This window comes from Orcinus orca, chromosome 16 (genome assembly GCF_937001465.1).
Source record: "Orcinus orca chromosome 16, mOrcOrc1.1, whole genome shotgun sequence".
Classification (NCBI taxonomy): Eukaryota; Metazoa; Chordata; class Mammalia; order Artiodactyla; family Delphinidae; genus Orcinus; species Orcinus orca.
The window spans coordinates 65833341-65859840 of NC_064574.1; the positions used below are offsets into that span (position 1 = coordinate 65833341).

At 38.9% G+C, this 26500-nt stretch overlaps 1 protein-coding gene across 7 annotated transcripts in view; it reads left to right on the plus strand.

Annotated features, from left to right (window-relative positions):
* REXO5 (RNA exonuclease 5) overlaps positions 1-26500 on the plus strand; it is a 68694-nt gene that overhangs the window by 18314 nt on the left and 23880 nt on the right. For 4 of the 7 annotated variants that reach the window (XM_033425913.2, XM_012532638.3, XM_033425917.2 and 1 more), the window contains 9 exons: positions 1779-1882; positions 2641-2761; positions 15290-15394; positions 15889-16026; positions 19219-19311; positions 19944-20160; positions 20406-20590; positions 21521-21639; positions 24530-24810. In XM_033425913.2, coding sequence (XP_033281804.2) covers positions 1779-1882; positions 2641-2761; positions 15290-15394; positions 15889-16026; positions 19219-19311; positions 19944-20160; positions 20406-20590; positions 21521-21639; positions 24530-24602 — 1155 coding nt within the window. In that variant the 3' untranslated portion in view covers positions 24603-24810. The other 3 variants (XM_049699043.1, XM_049699044.1, XM_033425915.2) reach the window with 2 other exon arrangements.

A 26500-nucleotide genomic window follows, 5' to 3' on the forward strand; every position in this document is an offset into this window, starting at 1 on the left:
AACATTCACTGAGATCTTACGAAGTGTACTATTCTAAAATGCTTTATATACATTATCTTATCCTTATAACAACTCTATAAGTTAACTATTGATATTATTATATATATGATCGTTCAGAGGTTTTGAAAGGTTAATAACTTATTGAGGGTCCTACAATTAGAGGCAGAACCAGGATTCAAACCAGGGTCTGTCAGATTCTAAAGCCTGTCTTTGCTTTACATGAGGAATTAGCAAACCTTTTCTGTAAAGGCCAAACAGTAAATATTTTAGGCTCTACGGACCATACTGTCTCTATCACAGCTACTCAACTTGCTGTTGGTAGTGCAAAAGCAGCTATAACAGTATGTCAGTAAAAGGACACAGCTGTGTGCCAGTAAAACTTTATTTACAAAAAACTGACATTGGGCTGGACTTGATCCAATGACTGTAATATGCCAACCCCTGCTCTAAACCACTGCACTGAGGTTCTAAAAACTTGGTCTCAGGACCCATTTATCCTCAAAGAGCTTTTGTTTTTGTGGGTCATATCTATCAATATTTACCATATTAGAAATTACATATGAGAAAAATTATATTTACTAATTTGTTGAAAATATTTTTAAAAATCATTACATGTTAACATAAAAAATGTACTTTTATGGAAAAAAGCATTTTCAAAAAAATTAATGGGAAGAGTGTCATTGTTTTACATATTTTGCAAATCTCTTTAATGTCTAGCTACTAAGCTCCTGTTAAGGAGACTAGTGACTCTCTCATATCTGCTTTTACGTCCAATCTGTTGTGTTATATAGTTGGAGAAGACAGGACCTTGTAAACTTCCCCCTGAAAGGGTCTCTGGAACCCCTAGGAGTTCTCAAGCCACACTTTGAGAACAGTTGCATTTTGTTGTGCTGCCACTTGATTTCCAGGAAAAATTGCATCTCACTTGAGTAAAATCTCAGGAAATCTGAATTAAGGATGGACTTTAGTTAATAATAAGATACCAGAAAAGAATCTAAAAAAGAGTGGATATATGTATATGTATAACTGATTCGCTTTGCTCTACAGCAGAAACTAACACAACATTGTAAATGAACTATACTCCAATAAAAAATTTTAAAAAGAAAAAAAATAACATATCAATAGTGGTTCATTAATTGTGTCAAATACACCATACTAATTAAGATAGTAATAATAGTTGAAAATGGCAGTTGGATATATGTGGGAACTCTGTACTGTCTTTGTAGTTTTTCTGCAAATCTAAAATGATTCTAAGTAAAAAAAATATCTGTATCTCTACACATCAGAACTCCCAAATGGGCTCCCACTTTATGGAAAGAGAATAAACTAGAATACTTTTCATGATTTTGTGTTAGTCCAATAAAGTCTTTTTTTCATATTGCCATGAAAGCCATTCTTTTATAATTTCCAAAAGTTGCATGTTTGCAGAGAAGTAAGTTTTAAGTGACTTTGGAATGAATCATGAGCCAAAATTGCCATTGCTTTTCACTTAGCCCTACTTGGCCCTTTCCCATATTCATGTCACAACATCAGCAGCTGGTAACAGATTGCCATTCTTGGCTAAGCAGCCAGAAACCATCTGGTAACTATTGAACCCAGCCTGGGACTGTGGCAACAGCAAAGTCACTGTCTACAGAAACAGAGCACACCACTTGAGTGGGTTTTTCTTGGATTTTTGGGGGGTTTGGGTGTTTTTTTGTTTGTTTGGTTTCTTTTTTTTTTTAGCCTCAAATACTTTGCAAGATATTAAATGATTTTACCACTTTATTTTCCTTCAGATTGCAGAACTAAATCTGGAGGCACTAGCTAGTCACCAAGAACTAGAAGCAGCAGGCCTAGAGCCGAGAAATACAGCAGAAGTAGTGCAGCAGCTAAACACAAGGTAATATTTTTCAGTTCTAAATGGTCACAAAGACAAATGGAGTATCTGGTTTCTTATTTAACAACAAAACCTGGAATATTTTTTTCCTCTTTTGAGTCTATTGAGAAATATTTACCAATAATATGAGTAACATTCTTCCATTAGAAAAACCATGGATGGAAAAATACCACGTACTGCCCTAAATAGCATCTGTTTTTCTAATTTTCTGAATCTATTGATTGGTCTTAAAATAACTCACTTTACAAAAAAAGTAAGACATTGAAATACATTGAACTAAGTGGCATTAGGGGAGATGATAGACTAGTGAGTATTTTGATTAGAAGAGTCGGCTATAGCCTTGATGTATTGCCCAAATTGGGAAAAAGACAAACAAAAAACAGACTCAGAAGAGGTTTGTCTCTATACCATAGTAAATGTTTCAGATCCTTAGAATCTAGCCTAAATTTTGGTAAAGAGTTTTGAGTATATTTTTTGTTTATCCTTCCTCTCCCTAAATGTAGAACAACAATGTTCAATATGATTTCTGTAATGGTGGAAATGTTCTGTATCTTTGCTGTCCAAAAAGGTCCATACATGTAGACCTTATAGTACATGTGACTAGTGCAATTAAGGAACTGAATTTTTATTTTATTTTATTTTAATTTAAATAACCACACGTTGCTAATGGCTACCAGGTTAGACAGTGCAAGTATAGAGAAGTAATTCTTGGGTTAGGGAAAACTGTTGTTCCTACCTTGATCTCTTCTCCTTCTGTACAGTGTTTTAGAATGCTTGGACTCAGTGGGTCAGAAGCTGCTTTTCTTGACTCGGGAGGCAGATGCTACTGAACTTTCTTCTTCCAAAAACTGTCAAACTATTAAGTGCTTGTCAAATAAAGAGGTGAGTGACCCAGTATCTCTTTGAAGGTTGCATTCAGAGTAGAGGGTAATGTAACCCTTTGCAACCCATGCAAGTATCAAGCTTTTTTTCATCAGCAACTTTAGCTACCATTAGCCAGTCTGGCTTCTATCTCAAATTTTGTGTGGAGCACTTTTAGTCTCAATTACCCCATAGGAGCAGAACTGTCAGCTGCCAGTGTCTGTTTCCAGATTCCAGCAGGCCTGTGGCTTTGGCCTTGCACACCACTTTGAATTTCTATTCTTTTTTCTGGTTCATGGAGATGTTTATCTTGGTTTTTAGCCTGACTATATCTTTTCGGTTTTCCTATATATATATATATATATTTTTTTTTTTTTTTTTTTTTTATTTTACCTATCATTGCTATATGTGTATAGCAGAAGGGATGCATCAAAGCATGGACTTATGTCATCTTGTTCAGAGGCTCTGTAATTTTTTTTAAGCATTTTATTTGGAAATAATTTCAAACTTACAGGAAACTTGCATGAATGGTAGAATATCTGTATACCTTCTATCTAGATTCATCTTCTGTTAATACTCTGCCTCATTTGCTTTATTATTTGTGTGTGTGCTGGGTTGCTCCTGCACTTTTTACACTTTCTCGCTCTCTCTTCCTGTGTCTATATGACATTTCAGTTTTTAGTTTCCTTTAGTCTGGAACCATTCCTCAATCTTTCTTTGTCTCATGACATTGGTAATTTCATTTTGGGTTTCCTCATGATTAGATTCAGGTTATGCCACAACAAGAGGCATATGTTGTCCGTCTGTCCCTCTCTTCTGTTTATTTTGATGACCTTAACAAGGTGTTGTCTAGTTTCTCCACTGTAGAGTTACTGTTTTTTCCCCTTGCTTTGAATAATATGTGAGGATACACTTTAAGAACAGCAAATATCCTGCTTTTCATCAAAATCCCCACCTCCTCTTATATTTAGCAAAAACTGATGATTCTCATCTGAACCAGTTTTTACTGTGAGCCAGTTTTTATTGTACAATGATGGTTTTCCAACTCTCTATGTTTCCTCCATATTAACTAGTTGTTACTCAGTATTCTATGAGCAAGAGTCCTCCCTTTATCTTATTTGTTCATTCATTCATTCATTCCGTGTGGACTCACGGATTCCTGTTTATTTCAGTGGTTTATAATTTATAATTGTACTAAATTGTTTTGGTTTACACATTTCTCAGATTTGGTAAGCAGTAGCCCCTTCAAGCTGGCCCCTCTGTTCTTGTGACATGCACCCATAATTTTTTTTGAGCATTTTCTTCCTACTGGCACAATAAGAAAGTCAGGTTCATCTTGGTATTAGAAATCAAGATCTGGATGCTGGGTGTGCATATTTTTACTGGGATGTCTTTGCTTCTAGACCCTCAAAGCAGGCAGTTAGGAAATATATGCATGTAGGTAGGATATGCGCACACACACACACACAAATTTGTACGTACACACAAATAAATATTTAAGAAATCAAGTGTCTATACCAGTACCTCTAATTTCAGCCCTCGCACAGGATTCTTCGTTGCTTTTCCTCATTTCATCTTTGTACCTCCCTTTATAAGTTACTTGGTTTCCTTTTTTCCTCCCCTTCAGATTAGCTCTTATGCATTTAGAATACAGTTGGGTTCATTTGTTTCAATTTGCTTTTAGTTTTAGGGTTTTTTCCTCTCTTCCATCCTTGTTGATTTATTTTTTGGATCTATAGAACATTAACATGCTTCCAAAGGCAAAACTACACAAACAAGTATACTAAAAGAAGTGTCATTCCTTCTCATATCTATTTCACCCAGTCCGCCCTCCACCTATCTCATGTAAGTAAATAACATTGTTGTTTTCTGATTTATCCTTCCTTTGTTCCATTTTTTGTAAAGAAAAGTAGATATATATATGCTTTTTTATTTCGTTTTCTTTCTTACACAGAAGCTAACATACTATATAAATAAACTCTTTTGCAGTTGGCTTTTTTCCCTTAACAAGATGTCCTGGAAATCATTACCAGGACATAAGGTTCCAACTTCCCGTTTTTGCATATGGATATCCAGTCTTCCCAGTCTCGTTTTTTTAAAGAAACTATCCATTTCACATTGAATGTTCTTGGCATCCTTGTCAAAGATCACTTGACCATATATACAGAGCTTTATTTCTGAACTCTCTTTTGTTCCATTAGTCTATTTGTCCGTCTTTATGCCAGTACCACACTGTTTTGATTACTGTAGTTTTTAATATGTTTTGAAATCAAGAAGTTTGTGTCATCTGACTTCATTCCTTTTCAGGATTATTTTGGCTATTCAGAGTCCTTTGAGATTCCTTATGAATTTTAGGATGATTTTCTTCTATTTCTGCAAAAAATGACATTAGGATTTTAATAGGGATTGAATTGAATCCATAGGTTGCTTTGTATACTGTTGACAACAATAGTGTGTTCCAGTCCCTGAACATGGAATGTTTCCTTTTATTTGTGTCTTTTAAAATTTCTTTCAGCATTGTTTTGTAGGGTTTTATTTGTTTTTTGTTTTTTGCGGTACGCGGGCCTCTCACTGTTGTGGCCTCTCCTGTTGCGGAGCACAGGCTACGGACGCGCAGGCTCAGTGGCCATGGCTCACAGGCCCAGCCACTCTGCGGCATGTGGGATCTTCCCAGACTGGGGCACGAACCCGTGTCCCCTGCATCGGCAGGTGGACTCTCAACCACTGCGCCACCAAGGAAGCCCTGTTTTGTAGTTTTTAGCATAGAAATGTTTCACCTCCTTGGTTTGGTTTATTCCTAAGTATCTTATTCTTTTTTGATGCTATTGTACATGAGATTTTTTTCTTAATTTCCTTTTTTGATTGTTCATTGTTAGTATGTAGAAACACAACTGATTTTTTGTGTGTTGATTTTGAATCTTTCAAATTTGCTGAGCTCATTGTTTAGTCCTGACATTGCTTTTGTAGAATTGTTAGGGTTTTCTACATGTCCTATGTGAACAGAGAGAGCTTTTCCAATTTGGACGGCTTTTGTTTCCTTTTCTTACCTAATTACTCTGGTTAGAACTCAATGCTGTGTTGAATAGAGTGGCAAGAGCAGACATCCTTGTTCCTGATCTTACAGAAAGTTTTCAGTCTTTCACCTTTGAGTGTGATGTTAGCTGTGGGCTTTTCATATATGGCCTTTATTATGTTGGAGTAGTTTCCTTCTATTTCTAGTTTGTTGAGTGTTTTTATCTCTAAAGAGTTTGAATCTTGTCAAATGCTTTTTCTGCATCAGTTGATTGATCATGTGGTTTTGTCTTTCATTCTGTTAATGTGGTATATTACATGGAATTGTTTTCATACATTGAACCATCCTTGCATTCCAGGAATACATCTCACTTGGTCATGGTGTATAATACTTTTAATGTGCTGTTGAATTCAGTTTGCTGACATTTTGCTATTTAAAGTAATCACTAGATTGGAAGAGCTATTTACATTTTGTTGTTTTCTGTATGTCTTACAGCTTTTTGTCCCTCCTCTCCTTTCTACTGTCTTCCTTTGAGTTTTGATTTTTTTTTTGTTGGTAGAGACATGCTTTGATACCCTTCTCATTTCCTTTTGTGTATGTTCTATAGATATTTTTTTTGCAGTTATCATTGCAGTTACATAAAACATCTTAAAATTATAACATTCCATTTTAAACGGATAGCAGTTTAATTGCATACAAAAACTGTACTCCTATAAGATCCACCCCCTCGACTTTGTTACTGATATCATAGATTGCATCTTTATATGTTATATGCCCATTAACATAGGCATATAGTTATTTTTTTCATGTTTTTGTCATTTAAGTTCTGAATAAGAATTAAAAGTGAATTTATGCACCAAAGTTACATTAATACAGGTTATTATATGTGTCCATGTATTACCTTAACTGGAAAACTTTTTCATGTTGTTGTCTAGTATCCTTTCGTCTTGAAGGACTCCCTTTAGCATTTCTTATAAGAGCAGGCCTAGTGATAATAAACTTTCTCAACTTTTTTTTCCCCTGCATTTTTTTTTTTTTTTCCCCCTGCATTTTTGAAGCATAGTTTTGCTGGATACGGTTTTCTTGGTTGATGGTTGTTTTTTGTTTTTGTTTTCTTTTTTTTGGTTGATGGTTTTTTTGTTTTTTTGTTTTTTTGCAGTACGTGGGCCTCTCACTGTTGTGGCCTCTCCCGTTGTGGAGCACAGGCTCCGGACGTGCAGGCTCAGGGACCATGGCTCACAGGCCCAGCCACTCCGCGGCATGTGGGATCTTCCCGGACCGGGGAACAAACCCATGTCCCCTGCATCAGCAGGCAGACTCTCAACCACTGCACCACCAGGGAAGCCCGGTTGATGGTTTTTTATTTTATCACTTTGAATATCTCATGCCACTCTCTTCTGGCCTGCAAGGTTTCTGTTAAGAAATCCACTGATAATCTTATGAAAGCTTCCTTGTATGTGATGATTTGCTTTTCCCTTGGTGCTTCCAGGATTCTCTAATTTTGACTTTTAACAATTTGATTGTAATGTGTCTTTCTGTGGGTGTCTTTGGATTTATCTTTCTTGGAGTTCTTTCAGCTTATTGAATTTGTATGTTCATTTCTTTCCTCAGATATGGAGGGTTTTCAGCCATTATTTCTTCAAATAAGCTCTCTGCTCCTTTCTCTTTTCTTCTGGGACTCCTATAATTTGTAAATTGGTCCTAATGATGGTGTCCCAAGGGCTGTTAGACTCTGTTTCCTTTTCTTCTTCTTCTTTTTTTTTTTTTTTTTTTTGCTTTAACTTAATGACTTCAAAGATCTGTTTTCAAGTTTGCCTGATCAAGTCTGATGTTGAACCCCTTTAGTGAATTTTCCAACTCACTTAATGTATTTTTCAGCAGCAGAATTTGTTTGGTTCTTTTTTCTTTTTTTTTTGAATTTTATTTTATTTTTTTATACAGCAGGTTCTTATATAAGTTACCTATTTTATACATATTACTGTATATATGTCAATCCCCAGCTCCCCCAATTCATCCCACCACCACATCCCCACCACCTGCTTTTCCCCCTTGGTGTCCATACGTTTGTTCTCTACACCTGTGCCTCTATTTCTGCCTTGCAAACTGCTTCATCTGTACCATATTTCTAGATTCCACATACGTGCGTTAATATATGATACTTGTTTTTCTCTTTCAGACTTACTTCACTCTGTATGACAGTCTCTAGGTCCATCTGCGTCTCTACAAATGACCCAGTTTCGTTCCTTTTTATGGCTGAGTAACATTCCATTGTATATATGTACCACATCTTCTTTATCCATTCGTCTGTTGATGGGCATTTAGGTTGCTTCCATGACCTGGCTATTGTAAAGAGTGCTGCAATGAACACTGGGTTGCATGTGTCTTTTTGAACTACGGTTTTCTCTGGGTATATGCCCAGTAGTGGGATTGCTGGGTCATATGGCAATTCTATTCATAGTTATTTAAGGAACCTCCATACTGTTCTCCATAGTGGCTGTATCAATTTACATTCCCACCAACAGTGCAAGAGGGTTCCCTTTTCTCCACACCCTCTCCAGCATTTGTTGTTTGTAGATTTTCTGATGATGCCCATTCTAACCAGTGTGAGGTGATAACCTCATTGTAGTTTTGATTTGCATTTCTCTAATAATTAGTGATGTTGAACATCTTTTCATGTGCCTCTTGGCCATCTGTATGTCTTCTTTGGAGAAGTGTCTATTTAGTTCTTCTGCCCATTTTTTGATTGAATTATTTGTTTTTTTAATATTGAGCTGCATGAGCTATTTATATATTTTGGAGATTAGTCCTTTGTCCATTGATTCGTTTGCAAATATTTTCTCCCATTCTGAGGGCTGTCTTTTCATCCTGTTTCTAGTTCCCTTTGCTGTGCAAAAGCTTTTAAGTCTCATTAGGTCCCATTTGTTTATTTTTGTTTTTATTTCCATTACTCTAGGAGGTGGATCAAAAAAGATCTTGCTGTGATTTATGTCAAAGAGTGTTCTACCTTTGTTTTCCTCTAAGAGTTTTATAGTGTCTGGTCTTACATTTAGGTCTCTAATTCATTTTGAGTTTATTTTTGTGTATGGTGTTAGGGAGTTTTCCAATTTATTCTTTTACATGTAGCTGTCCAGGTTTCCCAGCACCATTTTTGAAGAGACTGTCTTTTCTCCATTGTATATCCTTGCCTCCTTTGCCATAGGTTAGTTCACCATAGGTGCATGGGTTTATCTCTGGGCTTTCTATCCTGTTCCATTGACCTGTATGTCTGTTTTTGTGCCACTACCATATTGTCTCGATGACTGTAGCTTTGTAGTATAGTCTGAAGTCACAGAGTCTGATTCCTCCAGCTCCGTTTTTTTCCCTCAAGACTACTTTGGCTATTTGGGATCTTTTGTGTCTCTGTACAAATTTTAAGATTTTTTGCTCTAGTTCCATAAAAAATGCCATTGGTAATTTGATAGGGATTGCATTGAATCTGTAGATTGCTTTGGGTAGTATAGTCATTTTCACAATATTGATTCTTCCAGTGCAAGAACATGGTATATCTCTCCATCTGTTGGTATCATCTTTAATTTCTTTCATCAGTGTCTTATAGTTTTCTGCATACAGATCTTTTGTCTCCCTAGGTAGGTTTATTCCAAGATATTTTATTCTTTTTGTTGCAGTGGTGAATGGGATTGTTTCCTTAATTTCTCTTTCTGATTTTTCGTTGTTAGTGTATAGGAATGCAAGAGATTTCTGTGCATTAATTTTGTATCCTGCAACTTTAGTAAATTCATTGATTAGCTCTAGAAGTTTTCTGGTGGCATCTTTAGGATTATCTATGTAGAGTGTCATGTCATCTGGAAACAGTGACAGTTTTACTTCTTCTTTTCCAATTTGTATTCCTTTTATTTCTTTTTCTCCTCTGATTGCTGTGGCTAGGACTTCCAAAACTATGTTGAATAATAGTGGCGAGAGTGCACATCCTTATCTTGTTTCTGATCTTAGAGGAAATGCTTTCAGTTTTTCACCATTGAGAAAGATGTTTGCTGTGGGTTTGTTGTATGTGACCTTTATTATGTTGAGGTAGGTTCCCTCTGTGCCCACTTTCTGAAGAGTTTTTATCATAAATGGTGTTGAATTTTGTCAAAAGCTTTTTCTGCATCTATTGAGATGATCATATGGTTTTCATTCTTCAATATGTTAATATGTTGTATCACATTGATTGAGTTGCATATATTGAAGAATCCTTGCATCCCTGGGATAAATCCCACTTGATCATGGTGTATGATCCTTTTAATGTGTTGTTGCATTCAGTTTGTTAGTATTTTGTTAAGGATTTTTGCATCTATATTCATCAGTGATATTGGTCTGTAATTTTCTTTTTTTGTAGTATCTTTGTCTGGTTTTGGTATCAGGGTGATGGTTGGCCTTGTAGAATGAGTTTGGGAGTGTTCCTTCCTCTGCAATTCTTTGGAAGAGTTTGAGAAGGATAGGTCTTCTCTAAATATTTGATAGAATTCACCTATGAAGCCATCTGGTCTGGACTTTTGTTTGTTGGAAGATTTTTTGTTGTTGTTGTTGGAAGATTTTTAATCACAGTTTCAGTTTCATTACTTGTGATTGGTCTGTTCATTTTTTCTATTTCTTCCTGGTTCAGTCTTGGAAGGCTACACGTTTCTAAGAATTTGTCCATTTCTTCCAGGTTGTCCATTTTATTGGCATAGAGTTGCTTGTGGTTGTCTCTTACGATGCTTTGTATGTCTGGGGTGTCCGTTGTAACTTCTCTTTTTTCCTTACTAATGTTATTGATTTGAGTCCTCTCCCTCTTTTTCTTGATGAGTCTGGCTAAAGGTTTATCGATTTTGTTTATCTTCTCAAAGAAACAGCTTTTAGTTTTATTGATCGTTGCTATTGTTTTCTTTGTTTCTCTTTCATTTATTTCTGCTCTGATCTTTACAATTTCTTTCCCTCTACTACCTTTAGGTTTTGTTTGTTCTTCTTTCTCTAGTTCCTTTAGGTGTAAGGTTAGATTGTTTGAGATTTTTCTTGTTTCTTGAGGTAGGCTTGTATTGCTATAAACTTACCTCTTAGATCTGCTTTTGCTGCATTCCATAGGTTTTGGATCGTCGTGTTTTTGTTGTCATTTGTTTCTAGGTATTTTTTTGATTTCCTCTGATTTCTTCAGTGATCTCTTGGTTATTTAGTAAGGCATTGTTTAGCCTCCACATGTTTGCGTTTTTTACGTTTTTTTCCCTGTAATTTATTTCTTAATCTCATAGCGTTGTGGTCGGAAAAGATGCTTGATATGATTTCAATTTTCTTAAATTTACCAAGGCTTGATTTGTGACCCAAAATGTGATCTATCCTGGAGAATGTTCCGTGTGCACTTGAGAATAAAGTGTAATCTCCTGTTTTCGGATGGAATGTCCCATAAATATCAATTAAGTCTATCTGGTCTGTTGTGTCATTTAAAGATTGTGTTTCCTTACTAATCTTTTGTCTGGATGATCTGTCCATTGGTGTAAGTGAGGTGTTAAAGTCCCCCACTGTTATTGTGTTACTGTTCATTTCCTCTTTTATAGCTGTTAGCATTTGCCTTATGTATTGAGTTGCTCCTATGTTGGGTGCATATATGTTTATAACTGTTATATCTTCTTCTTGGATTGATCCCTTGATTATTATGTAGTGTCTTTTCTTGTCTCTTATAACATTCTTTATTTTAAAGTCTATTTTGTCTGATACGAATATTGCTACTCCAGCTTTCTTTTGATTTCCATTTGCATGGAATATCTTTTTCCATCCCTTCACTTTCAGTCTGTATGTGTCCCTAGGTCTGATGTGGGTCTCTTTAGACAGCATATACATGGGTCTTGTTTTTGTATCCATTCAGTGAGCCTGTGTCTTTTGGTTGGAGCATTTAATCCATTCACATGTAAGGTAATTATCGATATGTTCCTGTTACCATTTTCTGAATTATTTTGGGTTTGTTTTTGTATGTCCTTTTCTTCTGTGCTTCCCACTTAGAGAAGTTCCTTTAGCATTTGTTGTAGCGCTGGTTTGGTGGTGCTGAATTCTCTTAGCTTTTGCTTGTCTGTAAAGCTTTTGATTTCTCCGTCAATCTGAATGAGATCCTTGCTGAGTAGAGCAATCCTGGTTGTAGGTTCTTCCCTTTCATCACTTTAAATATATTATGCCATTCCCTTCTGGCTTGTAGAGTTTCTGCTAAGGAATCCGCTGTTAACCTTATGGGGATTCTTTGTATGTTATTTGTTGGTTTTCCCTTGTTACTTTTAATAATTTTTCTCTGTCTTTAATTTTTGTCAATTTGATTACTATGTGTCTCGGCGTGTTTCTCCTTGGGTTTATCCTGCCTGGGACTCTTTGCACTTCCTGGACTTGGCTGGCTATTTCATTTCCCATGTTTGGGAAGTTTTCAACTATAATCTCTCCAAATATTTTCTTGGGTCCTTTCCCTCTCTCTTTTCCTTCTGGGTCCCCTAGAATGCTAATGTTGGTGTGTTCAATGTTGTCCCAGAGGTCTCTTAGGCTGTCTTCATTTCTTTTCATTCTTTTTTCCTTTATTCTGTTCTGCGGCAGTGAATTCCACCTTTCTATCTTCCAGGTCACTTATCCGTTCTTCTGCCTCAGTTGTTCTGCTATTGATTCCTTCTAGTGTATTTTTCATTTCAATTATTGTATTGTTCATCTCTGTTTGTTTGTTCTTTAATTCTTCTAGGTGTTTGTCCTTTAATTCTTCTAGGTCTTTGTTAAACATTTCTTGCATCTACTCTTCGCCTCCATTCTTTTTCCAAGGTTCTGAATCATCTTCACTATCATTATTCTGAATTCTTTTTTTGGAAGGTTGCCTATCTCTACTTCATTTAGTTGTTTTTCTGGGGTTTTATCTTGTTCCTTCATCTGGTAAAAAGTCCTCTGCCTTTTCATTTTGTCTGTCTTTCTGAGTGTGGTTTACATTCCACAGGCTGCAGGATTATACTTCTTCTTGCTTCTGCTGTCTGCCCCCTGGTAGATGAGGCTATCTAAGAGGCTTGTGCAAGCTTCCTGACAGGAGGGACTGGTGGTGGGTAGAGCTGACTGTTGCTCTGGTGGGCAGAGCTCAGTAAAACTTTAATCCACTTGACTGCTGATGCGTGGGGCTGGGTTCCCTCCCTGTTGGTTGCTTGGCCTGAGGGAACCCAACACTGGAGCCTACCTGGGCTCTTTGGTGGGGCTAATGACTGACTCTTGGGAGGGCTAATGCCAACGAGTACTTCCCTGAACTTCTGCTGCCAGTGTCCTTGTCCCTGGGGTGAGCCACAGTCGCCCCCCGCCTCTGCAGGAGACCCTTGAACACTAGCATGTAGGTCTGTTTCACTCTCCTATGGGGTCACTGCTCCTTTCCCCGGGTCCTGATGCACATACTACTTTGTGTGTGCCCTCCAAGAGGGGAGTCTCAGTTTCCCCCAGTCCTGTTGAAATCCTGCAGTCAAATCCCGCCAGCCTTCAAAGTCTAATTCTGTGGGAATTCCTTCTCCTGTTTCCAGACCCCCAGGTTAGGAAGCATGACATGGGGCTCAGAACCTTCACTCCCATGGGTGGGCTTCTGGGGTATAATTGTTCTCCATTTTGTGAGTCACCCACCCAGCGGTTATCGGATTTGATTTTATTGTGATTGGGCCACTCCTACCATCTCATTGTGGCTTCTCCTTTGTCTTTGGATGTGGGTTATCTTTTTTGGTGAGTTCCAGTGTCTTCCTATCAATGATTGTTCAGCAGTTAGTTGTGATTCCGGTGCTCTTGCAAGAGGGATGAGCGCATGTCCTTCTACTCCACCATCTTCTCAGGAAATTTTTAGAAGACATCCATTTTACAACATATAATAGTAGCTGTTTCTTGCCTCCCCGCCGCCACTCCACGAGGAGAGGGCAGGCAGGCGGATTGGTGGCACCGCACACTGGCAGCCCGTGGCCCTGCTGGCCCAGGCTCGGCTGGCTGCTCCACCCCACCGCCATTGTCTCCGCCACCGCAGTGTGTGTCTGGTTCTGTTTTATAGTTGCTGTCTCTTTAGTGAAATACTCATTTTGTTCATGCATAATATTCCTGATTTCATTAGTTGTCTGTCTATCTTTGTTCTCTTTTAGTTCTTTTTTTTTTTTTTTTTTTTTGTCAACTACCTCTCCAATTGTTAGTGCCTGGCATGGTGGAAGGGAAGACTTTCACTAATCAGCTCAGCCTGAGGTTTCAGGACCTCTCGAACATACTTTGAGGATGTGTCTTCTCTGAGCTTGTGCAGGTGCTTTTAGTTGTCTCACATTCCCTGAGCAGCTTGTCCCTGTTTCTCCTCAGAGCTTGCAATCTGTTGCTCCTCCTGACATCTGCTTTTGTAACTGCAGCTCTAATGTGCTGTGGTGATTGCATGTGTTTTCAGTGGCTTCCAAACAAGGCTGCCAGTCCTATCAGTGCTCTGAGTCAGGTGAGACAGAAACTAGTCCCTCAGGCAGTGCCCAGCCTAGCCATGACATTGGCTGCATGGTCCACTCTTGTTTCTGTCCAGAGGGAAGATCTCCAGTGTGGGAAACTTCCTCTGTGTTGAGCCCTGCTGGGTCAGATAGGGGAAGGGACGGATGGGTACACAAAACTACATATTTTCCTTTCCCTTTTGCTGGAATCCCTTCTGGTTGTTGTTGTTGTTTCTGGGTGCTGTAACTTCTCAACTGGTCTCTAGAGTTGTTGCAAAGGTATTCTGGTCTATATAGTGTTAACTCGGTGTCTATGGAAAACTGAGGGCTTAAAGCTGCCTTGTACTCTATCGTGCTGATGTCATGCTCTCTTTTTCTTTTTTTAAAGTGTTGGGGTTTTTTGAGAAAGATGTGCTGGGAAAAATAAGTTTATAATGCTCTTGGGAGGGACTGGTATTTGTTTTATTTTTTTTCCCCCCGCAGGATCCTTAATTTCCCTCCTGATTTCTTTATTTCCTTCTTTTCCTTCACTGCAGTGTCTCCAGCAGGGTATTGCCTCTTCTCTATATATCTGATTCTTCCCCAGAAGCACTGCTTCTCTGAGGCTGTCAAGTCTCTTCCTTGTAGTTAAGTGCTTGAACTATCAAAGTTGTGACCTGTGTTCATTATTTTGGCATTTTGTTGTACTTTCTTTCTGGGGCTGATTTTGTTTGTTTCATCCTAGTCTTCCATGCCCCTTGATTTTTTTCCCCCCAGAGTCTCTTGCGTCTCTTCTCCCTCTCTTTATTCACAGGCTTGCAGAATTTAACTTGTTTCTTTACTTAGAGGTAATTTGAAGCTTGTAGCAGCCTGCTTCTTAGTAATGCTAAAGATCTGGGTCATATGTGATTCTATTTATTCTCTTTCCTGATTATATGGTTTTTCTACAAGACTGTGTGGTGTCACCATTTTCTTCTGGACCTTGAAGTCAGCCTCATTGCTTTTTAATATGGGTAAAAAGACAACCATTGTTTATATTACTGTGGCTCACCTCCATGAGCCACAGTAGACTATTAGGTTCCTGCTTCATCCAGGCTGTGCTGTTTTCTGCAGGTTCTTGAGCAGGCTAGAGTGGAGGTCCCCCTGTTTACCTTCAGCATCGTGCAGTTCTCTCTTGAACCCTTTCCACCCAACCTCAGTGAGGAGATGAGCAAAAGAGTAAGTGAATGGGTTCTGCTAGATGATTTATTTGACCTATTATAATCTCTCCCCATTAAGGAAAGTAATACATACTTCATTAAGTTTACTGTATACTTCTCTAAATTTTTTCTATATGTATCAATATATTACCATTTTCATTTTTATAAAAATGGGAGTCAGACTATATATACTGTTTTGCAACTTTATTTATTCCTTTAACAGTATATCTTACACATCTGTTCATAACACTATATAATCTTATTTCCCTTGTGCTGCATAGTTTTCCATTGTATGATATACCTATTTTCAGCATTTGCACTTTATAAATTTTTGCTATTCCAAATAATGATGCAATGAAATCCCTGTATACAAATCCTTGTACATTTGGCAAGTGTTTGTGTTAAGAAATTCCTTGAAAGGAATTATCCCATGTTTTGACTGATTTCTTTAGATTTGACTTAATTCTCTTTCCACATCCACCTCCTTACTATATTCTGTTGTTTTTCTTATAGATGAAGATCAAGTGGATGGAGATGTCAACTGTCTATGCTGGGCCGTTTAGCAAAAATTGTAACCTTAGAGCTCTGAATAGGCTGTTTGAGAGTTTTGGTCCAGTCCTGTCAGTGACTCTTACTCTTAAATCCCATCAGGTAATGAGACAAGAAAACTTAGATTTTGACCTTCTAATCTAGTGTGGGAAATTCAGATGCCTTCTAGGGTCCTTCAAGTATTAGTGATTTGAGCTTGATTGTCACCGACTGGAATGTGAGACATGCTCTGTCTCATGGGAACAGTGTTGACCCATAAGAATGTGTGCCCCATATTGCCAGATCTTCTGATTTTTTTGTTTTGAGAATCAAGAAATCTGCCAATTTTCATATTGTTGGCTCCAATTTTCTTAAATATTATGTAAGCCAGACAAAAAATATGTCTAGTGGTTTAATGTAGTTTATGGGCTTCATGCTTGTGACTTCAGCTTTAAATGATAAAATGCCCTTTCAAAAACAGCAGTAGCTTCCATGTGCCGGGAAGTCTGCAGGGCTTAAATCCAAAGTAGGCTCATAGCTGGGTTAAGATACTAGAGGAGTAGGGCTTTTTTTTGTTGTTGCTGTTAGCTCTCCAATCTCTTGGAGTAAGTTTTGTTTATTAGTTTGTTATTTACATAAAAACCCTATAAAGAGTTTAATTATTTTTACTTTTTAAGAAATAATACTTGTATATGGTTTAAAAAATTCATACTTTTTAAAAGGATGTATAGATACATCCGTTTGTATAGATAGAGTAAGCCTCTATCTTCATGGTCATAGCAGGAAGTCAGATAAAGACTAAAGTTACTATATGAAGCAATAACAACATTATAAGCACTATGAGACAGGAAGCCATGAAAAGAATTGAAAATAAAAACTTAGAATATATGTAGAATGATATGCAATAACTGGTAACAATGAAGGCCTCCAGGGAGAGAGGAACTAGGTGACTGGGAACAGGGGTTAGGGGAAGACTTTTCACTGTAAATTTTTTTGTACCTTTAGAATTTTGATATAGGCAACTATTAATCTGGTGCATTAAACTATTATGTGTAATAGCTAATAATACAACTAATAACTATTAGGTTTAGTAACTATTAAAGTGAAGCAAAAATTAAAGTCTCTAAAGCGATCTAACTGCAGAATCCTAGATGTTTAAAATGTGCTTTCCCCAAATCTTTTATTGTCTTTCCTACACCTAAAAACAGAAATAAAAAGATCATCCCTGGGAACATAGACTGAGGGATGGGAAAGGGTATTCAAGGAACTGTCACTCCTTCCTGTAAGTCGTCTTGTCTTTTTTTTTTTTCTTTCTTTTTGTAAAGTATACATAAAATTTGCCTTTTAAACCATTTTTATGTATAGTTCAGTGTTATTAAGTACATTCTCTCTAGAACTTTTTCATCATCCCATACTGAAACTCTGTACCCTTTAAACAGTAACTCCCCAGTCCCCTTTCTCCCAGGCTTATTAACTACTATTGTGTTTCCTGTCTTATAAATTTGACTACTCTATGTATATCATATAAGTGGAATCCTACAATATTTGTCCTTTTGTGTCTGGCTTATTTCACTTAGCATAATGTCTTCAGGGTTCACCCATGATGTAGTATGTATCAGAATTTCATTTCTTTTCAAGGCTGAATTATATTCCATTGCATGATTATACCACATTTTGTTTATCCATTCGTCCATCGATGAACATTTGAATTGTTTCCACGTTTTAGCCATTCTGAATAATGCTACTATGAAATGAACATGGATGTACAAGTATTTGTTTGAGTCCCTGTTTTCAGTTCTTTTGGGCGATATACACAGATGTGGAATTTCTGGGTTAAATGATAATTCATTTCATTTTTTGAGGAACTGCTATACTGTTTTCTATAGCAGCTGCACGATTTTACATTCCCACCCGCAATGCCAAGGGTTCCAACTTCTCCATATTCCAGCTGACACTTGGGGGTTTTTTTTTGGTCTTTTTTGTTGTTTGTTTTTGGCTGCGCCCCATGTGGGATCTTAGTTCCCCGACCAGGGAATGAACCCGTGCCCCGTGCATTGGAAGCTAGGGGGTCCTAACCACTGGACCGCCAGGAATTCCCCTGACACTTGGTTTTTTTTTGTTTGTTTTTGGTTTGGGGGGGAGGATTGTTTAAATAGTAGCCATCCTAATGGGTGTGAAGTATCAATAGTATCTCATGGTTTTGACTTGCAGCTCCCTAATGATTAGTGATGTTGAGCATTTCTTTGTATGCTTATTGGCCATTGGTATATCTTCTTTGGAGAAATGTCTATGCAAGTCCTTTGCCTATTTTTTAATTGGGTTGATTTTTTTGTGTTGAGTTTTAGGAGTTCTCTGTATATTTTAGATATGAATCCTTCAGTAGAGATGTGATTTGCAAATATTTTCTCCCATTCGTTCTGCTGCCTTTTGACATTGTTGATGGTTGTTCTTTGATACACTTTTTAATTTTGATAAAGTTTAACTTCTCATATTTTTTTTGTTGCCTGTGCCTTTGGTGTCATATTCAGGAAATCATTGCCAAATCCAATAAAATGAAGCTTTTCTATGGGAGCACTTTAATCTCCATGATGATGCTGTGGCTCAGACCATCACATAGATTTAGATACTCTGGTGTTAATCAAGTGCAAAATAAGTCAATTTGAAGATGCAAATCCAGTGGAAGAACTTAACCTCCCCATGCTTGTAGGAAAGCTGCTTGTCTAAAATTAAGCTAATAAAGCAAATGGGAATCTCTACCTGTGACTTGCAGCGGTAACTTTAGTGATTTATAATAAATGGTATGGGGGCTTCTCTGGTGGTGCAGTGGTTGAGAGTCCGCCTGCCGATGCAGGGGACACGGGTTCGTGCCCTGGTCTGGGAAGATCCCACATGCCGTGGAGTGGCTGGGCCCGTGAGCCATGGCTGCTGAGCCTGCGTGTCCGGAGCCTGTTGCTCTGCAACGGGAGAGGCCACAACAGTGAGAGGCCCACGTACCGCAAAATAATAATAATAATAATAATAAATGGTATGAACAGCAAGTTGGGTAGTAAAGAATTTGTTAGTGCTTTCCCCATACCACCTAGGGAGAGAAGGCTTCAATTTTAAGTGACAAGATTATTTTCTGAAAACCAAGCCCTGAACCATGATGATTCCACTTAAAATTGATGGTCTGTGATCACTGTCTAGCCCAGCACAGCAAGAACATCCATTCTGGTGGCTCTGGCCACTGTAGTTTAGGTGGGCCCCGTTCCTAGCCCCGTCTCTGGCAGTTTGAGCCTGGAAAGCAAAAGTAAGGAAATCTTGATTTTTCTGCAGCCACATCTCTGTGTACAATACGAAGTCCTGGAAGGGGCCCAGCTGGCCATAGAGTCTTTGGATGGCAGCCTGGTAGAGGGTACCTGCATCAAGGTAGGGTTTCCAGAGAAAGCATAAAGTAGTACACTTCACTCAATCCTGTATTTTCAGTACTTGTATTTACTCAAGCCTGTATTTACAGCACCCTAAGACATAACAGCTTAGACGAGCACCCTCAAGAGGCTTAAGACACAAGATTTTCTGTAATGGAAAGCCTTCAGCCAAGGCCGGCATTCTTATAGTGGTGACCTAAGACATGATAGCTTTTCATTTTTGTCAAAATCAGCCTGGGCTACATCTTCCATGTACTCTTTATCACTACTTAGACCCCAAATGGTTTTTCAGGGTGGTTTTTTTGTGGTTGCCCTTTAGCTTTCAGGGGAATCAAATGGTATTTTGATGTTTCTTATGCAATTAAACAGAATTTCATTGGTATAGAAGGCAGAGAACTGATGGCAGTTGGTGGGGGAGAGAAGGAAAGGGAAGAGAGTATTATTTACACAAAAATATTTACATTTTGTATTTATTTATGTATTAAGTTTCTACCATAGTCCTTTGGGGCAGTTATCATTAGGTTCCTTGTATAGATAAGGAAGCTGCAGAATTAAGCTACTTGCTAGTATGTAACAGGCCTGGGGTTTGAAGTGGTGACTTTTCTACCATTAATGCCATCTTTCCTTGGTTAGGTGCAGAGGCCTGTGACAGAGCTCACCCTTGATTGTGACATCCTTGTGAATGAGCTGGAACAAGATTCTGAGAACCGAGGTACTATATACCTGTCTGGAGTGAGTGAAACCTTCAAGGAACACCTGTTGCAACAGTCCAGCCTCTTCCTGGGCCTGGAAGCTCTGATCTTGCCTAAAGATCTTAAAAATGGAATGCAGAAAAACTACTGTTTCTTGAGTAAGTCTATGCCATTGAATATAGCCTTGGGAAAGGAGATTAGACATGGTGGTAACATGAGGTCAGAGAAAGGAAATGTTCAACAAGTAATCCGTCCTGGGCTGGACCAGGTCAACATCTCCTGATTTTGTCCTTCTCCCTTGGCTCTGGATGGGCTCCAGCTTGGATGGTGATCAGGTTTTTTGGTTTTGGTTTTGGTTTTGGTTTTGGTCCTTAATAACAGAAGGGGGTATTCTTGTTTTCAGGATTCAAAACTTTTGGCAGTGCCCATAGGGCCCTTGGCATTCTCACAGGCAAGAACTGGAAGCTGAAAGGCAGGCATGCCCTAACCCCCAGGCACCTCCATTCATGGCTCAGGGGCTTACCTCCTGAATCAAGGCCCCCAGGGCTTCGTGTCATACCTCCTCCCTCGGAGCAGGAGGCCGTGCAGGTGAGTGATTAAATGTATCCTGGGGTTAGGGGGGAGAGGTAGCTAGCTACCTTGGTTTGCTGGCTCTGGTGGTTGGCCTTCTGATGTTTATGGAAATTAGACAGGATAGTCCTGCTCAAGTGACACTTAAGCCTTCAGTCTTTTTTTTCCTGCCCTGCCACTAGTCTTACTTCACTCTCCAGTGTCTTCCAGCCCTGGACACACTTTTCTTTCTCCAAGATCTCTCATACTTTTGCCCCCTCCAAACTTGCTAAAATCAGGTTTTCCAGGTATCTCTCCAAGGGACTTTGAGAGGTTAATACAGGAAGTTGGAGAGCTGGACAAGTCTTTAGTGATCTAGGATTTCCTGAAGTGTAGTACATACATACACAATATGATTTTTGGTGGTCATAGATGGACCTCTTTTTTTCACTTTTATTGTTATGAACTTGTTTTTCTAACATTCTTTAAGGTATGCAACCACCACACTGAACGTGTGATTTCATGGATAGTATTACTTAGACGAAGCTAAGGAAGAAATTGACTCACTTTAAAGAAAACCATTAGGGAATATGCAACAGAAGGGTGAAGATAGAAGGTGAATGGTTTAAGTTTGGGAAGCCCTGCCGTGGTCTAATGTCCCACACTTAGCAGATGAGGAATAGACACCAGAGCTGGTGAGTGACTTTGCCCAGGTCACAGAGATACTTAATGTCAGAGGCCAGACTAGAGCTCTCCTTAGTGATTTGGTTTCCCTAACTCAGGACCCTAAACTGACTTGGAGGTCTGGGGATGCTGGAGTGGACAAGGAACCCTGCAGTATAGACTCTGGCTTCAGACTGAGGATTTGTACAGAGCCTTTCCTGGGAGCCTGAGGAGGAATGTTGCAGTCCCTCCAAAGGTCAGCGGTGGGTACTCTGACTGAGTGTCAACACCTGGCTTTGATTCTAGATGCTGAACTTGGACCACCCAAAGATAGCAGCCTGGCGCTGGGGCAGGAAGATAGGAAAGCTCTACCACAGCCTGTGCTCAGGAACCCTCTGCCTCATCCTGCTGCCAGGAACTGAGAGGTAAGGACTAAAGGGTTGCCCCTTCATGATTCTGACCTCTGGACTCTCTGGACTTAAGCTTTTCTTGGAGAAAAGCCTTTTGTTGACGTCCAGGCACATAAACGAAAACTGAAATGAATCATCTCTTAACTCTCACAGTTCTAAGAGAGAGGTATTGTATCCCCATGTTACTCGTATTTGCTTTTATAACTACACTTAGTGGTCCCTCAAGGAGACAGCTCATCCCAGTTTAAAGGCAGAGGTCTTAGGTTCTGCAGCCTCTCTGGAACAAGAGGCACTTGAGTAAAAATGGTCAAGAAGTTCTAGGGCAAGGCCCAGGCTTAGATGTGACTATAACCTACCTTTCCCACATATCAGGAGTGTGTTCCTGCCTTCCCTGCCCTTGCCCCCTTTACCATTTATGTTAACTTTTAAGAGATAGGGCCTGTTTTGCTGTTTCTAAGACTGAGGAATACTGGAGCAGGACTCTGGGTCCAGTCCCAGCTGTATCACCTGTCTCTGCTGACAAGTAGTGGCCAAGCCACTTTCCCACTGTGGATCTCAATTTCCCTTTGGTAAAATGAGGGATTTGGAGTAAATCAGTCATTTTCAAATGCTTGAAACTATAAAACCCTTTCTTTAAAAGAAAAATTGATGTTAAATCTTTACTAAGGCATAAAGATGAGCAATTCTGAAATGGATGAGTAGATATATGAATGAATGTGTATGCTGGGGGAGGAGAGAAAGAGGGAAAGAGGGCTTTTTTTGAAAAAAGCACAGTTTGAAAACCACTGGATTGTATTATTTCTAAAGTCCCTTAAAATTCTGACATTCTAGGATTCTTTCACAGGCCCAAGGTCCCAGGTGGCAAAACATGAATGCCTCAGGCCTTGAAGCCTGGATCAGAAGTTAACTTCCTGTCATAAAATTCTTGTAACATGTATTAGGGCCACTAGGGAAACAGGCTACCTGCTGGGCAGCTTGAGAGAATTACTGTCTCTGAGAAACAGAAATAAGTACTAGGTTTTACAGCAAAAAAAAAATCTTAGACTGATATACTTCAAACAGGCTTATGGGTAGACTTAACAGCAAGAGGTTTAAAAGTGACCAAAACTTGCCAGAGAAAGAAAAAAGAAAGCTTTTGTTTAAGAGCTTGGACCCTGAGGGGCAAACTTTCCTGGATAAAACTTCTCAGAGCCAGTGTATGGAGGTAGGGGTAAAATAGGGGTTTCCGTGTACCAAGTGGAGTACTTAGCTTGTAGTTCCCCATCGTGTGGGTAGACTAGCCAAGAGAGGGCCAAAGCTTGCTTCTCCCAGAAGTAGCTGGGGTGTTCTCAGGGGATGAGGGCTTAGAGGAGGGAGCATTGGGTCAGGGAGCAAAAAAGGCTTAGGTTCTGACTGAGGCAGAGGTCCTAAGGCATGTTTGACAAGTCAGGAGAAAACTCTGGAAATAGCAAATCCTGTAGTAACAAAACCTGCTGTTACTCCTTTGTTTTAAAAGTTGCACTCTGATTTCCATAGCCATAATGATCAAACCCAGCAGCAGGAGCATGTATTTCCCCAGACTATATACTTGCTGTGTGACTGACTTCTCTGGGCCTCATCTGTGCAGCTGTCTCCATGACGCCAGCAGATAACACTTGGGAAAGGGTAAAAGGGGCTCAGGAAGAAGGAGTAGCAAGGAGAGTAGAAGGTTTCCTCGTGCTGGGAGCCTGACTCAGCTCTTAATCCTTATACTTCTGGTGACTGCTAAAATTAATACTGAAAATATTAATAATTGCTATAATTCATCAAACCCTTAATGTGTCAAGTACTGCTAAGTGCTTTTATATACAGTTTTGGTTAAGGTTGTTGAATCTCCATTTAACAAGATGAGAAAAAGGCTCAAATTAAGCAACTTGCCTACGGTCACCCAGCTAGTAAGTGCACAATTAATATTTGAATTCTGATGGTCTCTAGGTCCAGAGCCACTCTCCAGCACTTAGAGCTCCAGTCCTCCATAGCCAAAAGGCCTGTGGCTTGTTAGCTTAAGTTCAGACATCGGGTGGAGACAGATTCTGTGTTTGTCTTTGCTCATTTCTGCCTCCTTTGCCTTGGAGAGCACCTCAGCGCTCTAACCCAATTCCAAGAATATTCACTACATGGTGGCAGGGAACTAATATGTACCAGATGACTCCTGAATTCTAAGCACTGTGCTAGGTGTTTCACAACATACATTATTAAAAGTTAACGTCTTGTAAAGTTTTTCAAACAGTGCCTGGCACATGATAGGTGCTACAAAAGTGTTTTAAATAAAGCAAACAAAATTCTAATAGTTTAAAAGGATTCTGATGACAGACTGCCATTATTACCTGGTTTTGTCATCTAATGGTTGTGTGACTTGAGCAAGTTATATAATGCCTATAAGCCTGTTTTTTTATTTGAAAAGTGGACATAACAATTGTATCTATATCAGTATCTATATAAGGTACACTAGCTGTTTGGAGGATTAAATGAGAACACATACAGAGTCCTAACTGCTTGACATGCAGTAAGTGCTCCACATATGTTAACATGTTAGCCATTATTGTCTGTAGTCCTCACAAAAGCCCTGTGAGATAGTAATTTTAATATTTCTTTATAGTTGAAGAAACTGAGTCTTAGTTTGAGATCATTCACCCTTAGTTGAGATGTGCCTCACATCTGTTAAGTGGCAGAGCTATGATTTGATTCTAGGCATCTGGGACTAGTCAATATTCTTTCCATTGGACCATTTTCAGCAGGCAGCTTTCCATAAGCTGTCTACCTGCCTGCCCCCTGCCCCATGGCACATACACATATCAAAAAAAACCACCTTTTTCCTCTACCTTAGTCTATAACCATTCATTCAACCCTGTCGACAAAAACTATCTTTATTCCTCGTCTGTTGCAGCACTCATGGATCGCTCTCTGGCCTAGGACTGATGGGAATAAAAGATGAAGAGGAAAGCAACATCCTAAACTAGTGTTTGTGAGTCTGCCCACCATTTTCCATGTGCCACATTTCTTAATCCCTTGTGGGCAATGGCAGAGAATTTGGTCAGGCTGCAGGCACTCCAGAGGCTGCCAGACCTCTATAGAGTAGACAGTTTGTGGAAACATTGTACCAGCTTAAGGAGTCTAGTCCATTTATATGACATGTACAAATTTTCAATAAATGCCTAAAATTCAGACATTTCTCATCTTAAGACAAGGTGAAGGGAGGAAACCAGTTTGTACTTTCTTTGTGTCAGTGGGTTTATACACAGGTATTACAGCAGGTGCTTATTTCATGTAGCGCTCCTATTAAATGGTATACTGTATATAGGTAAGGAAACCAGGAGGAGTGACTTCTCTGTGGAGAAAACCCAGGTATTATGTAGTTTGTCAAAGTGGTAACATCTGTGAAGCAAATTTCTGTAAGGCAAACTGTTTTCTATTAATGGGTTTTATAATATTGAAGGAAAAAGATAGACTGCGAATCTGGCAGGTCCACCAGAGCAAAGTTGAAGACTGACTCTTTTAGCTTTTAACCAATTCAGGAAGCCCCCTTTCAATTTTCAGGGATGCTTCCTTCCTTTCGGAGCGAGACTGCAGTGCTACCCTTTACCAACAGGTGCCCCCATCACACCAGAGCCCCCCTTAGAAACTCTAATTTCAGTAAAAGCCTTTGCTTTGTTTTTAATCAACTCTCAAATTGTCAACATTCTTTGTTGGAAAGGACATGGGCACAGGCACACACAGTTCCAAAACTGATAGAGATATTAGCTGCCCTCCAGAAAAGATGAATTAATCTGGCATGTAGTATGTATCATTACAAAAAATCTTGTTAAATTTCTCTCTACCCTGCAATTCCACTCCTAGAGTAATATCCTCAAAAACATGTATGGAGGAGATGTCATGGGGTTATTCAATGGAATTCTAGGTAGCTATTTTTAAAAATTACGTGTGTGTAAATAAAATCTCTAGTGAAAGAGATCTACAAGAAGCAGCAGTAGACCTCTGGATCCAAACTGCTAGACTCTGAATTCCAGCTTTCCTACTTTTTAGTTAGGTGAGCTTGAATTACTGTAAATTATTTAACATCTCTGTGCTTGGTACATAATAATGGTATACATCTTATAGGATTGTTGTGAAGATGAGATAGTGCATTTATAGTATATTATAGGTTGTATAAAGCATGGAGAGTTACAGGATAATCTGTATAGTTTGAGTAGAAAAAACTATACAAAGATATGCACAGCCTTGGAACAAAACCTGGAAGGCTATATACCAAAATATGAACAGTATTTGTCTCTGGCTAGTGGGATTGGCAGATTCGATTTTACCAAATGCTCTTCTGTATATAGGCCGTTTTTTTTTTTTAAGTCAGCATATTATTGCTTTCACAGTTAGAAAAAAATAATTAAAATAACTCTCAAGGTTGGGCATTTGAGGCAGTGTTTAATCCTTTAAATGCAACTTCTATATGATCTGGAAGTTGGTAACCTGGAGCCAGAACTGAAGCTCTTGATTTTGGATGAAGTTCCCCTGTAAAGAGCGAAGTTCCCCAGGTATACTGCTGACATCAGCTGCAAGGCCTTGAGAACATCTTGAAACAATGTTGCTGGATTCTTTCCCCCTGCAGCTGAGCTCCAAAGCTGTGGGAGTTTAGCTGCTGTTTACTTCTTGAGACTCCAGTCCTGAGACACAAAATAAGTGTCTGTCTAGGTTGGCACTGCAGCTGTGCTCCTGGGCCAGTCACTTAACCTTGTTTGAGTCCATTTCTACAGCTGTATAAAATGAGGATGTATCTACTTTTAAGGATTATTATGAATATTTAAAGATTCAGTTTGTGGAAAATGACCAAAGAGTGGGATATGTATGAATTATTTGCCCTCTCTCA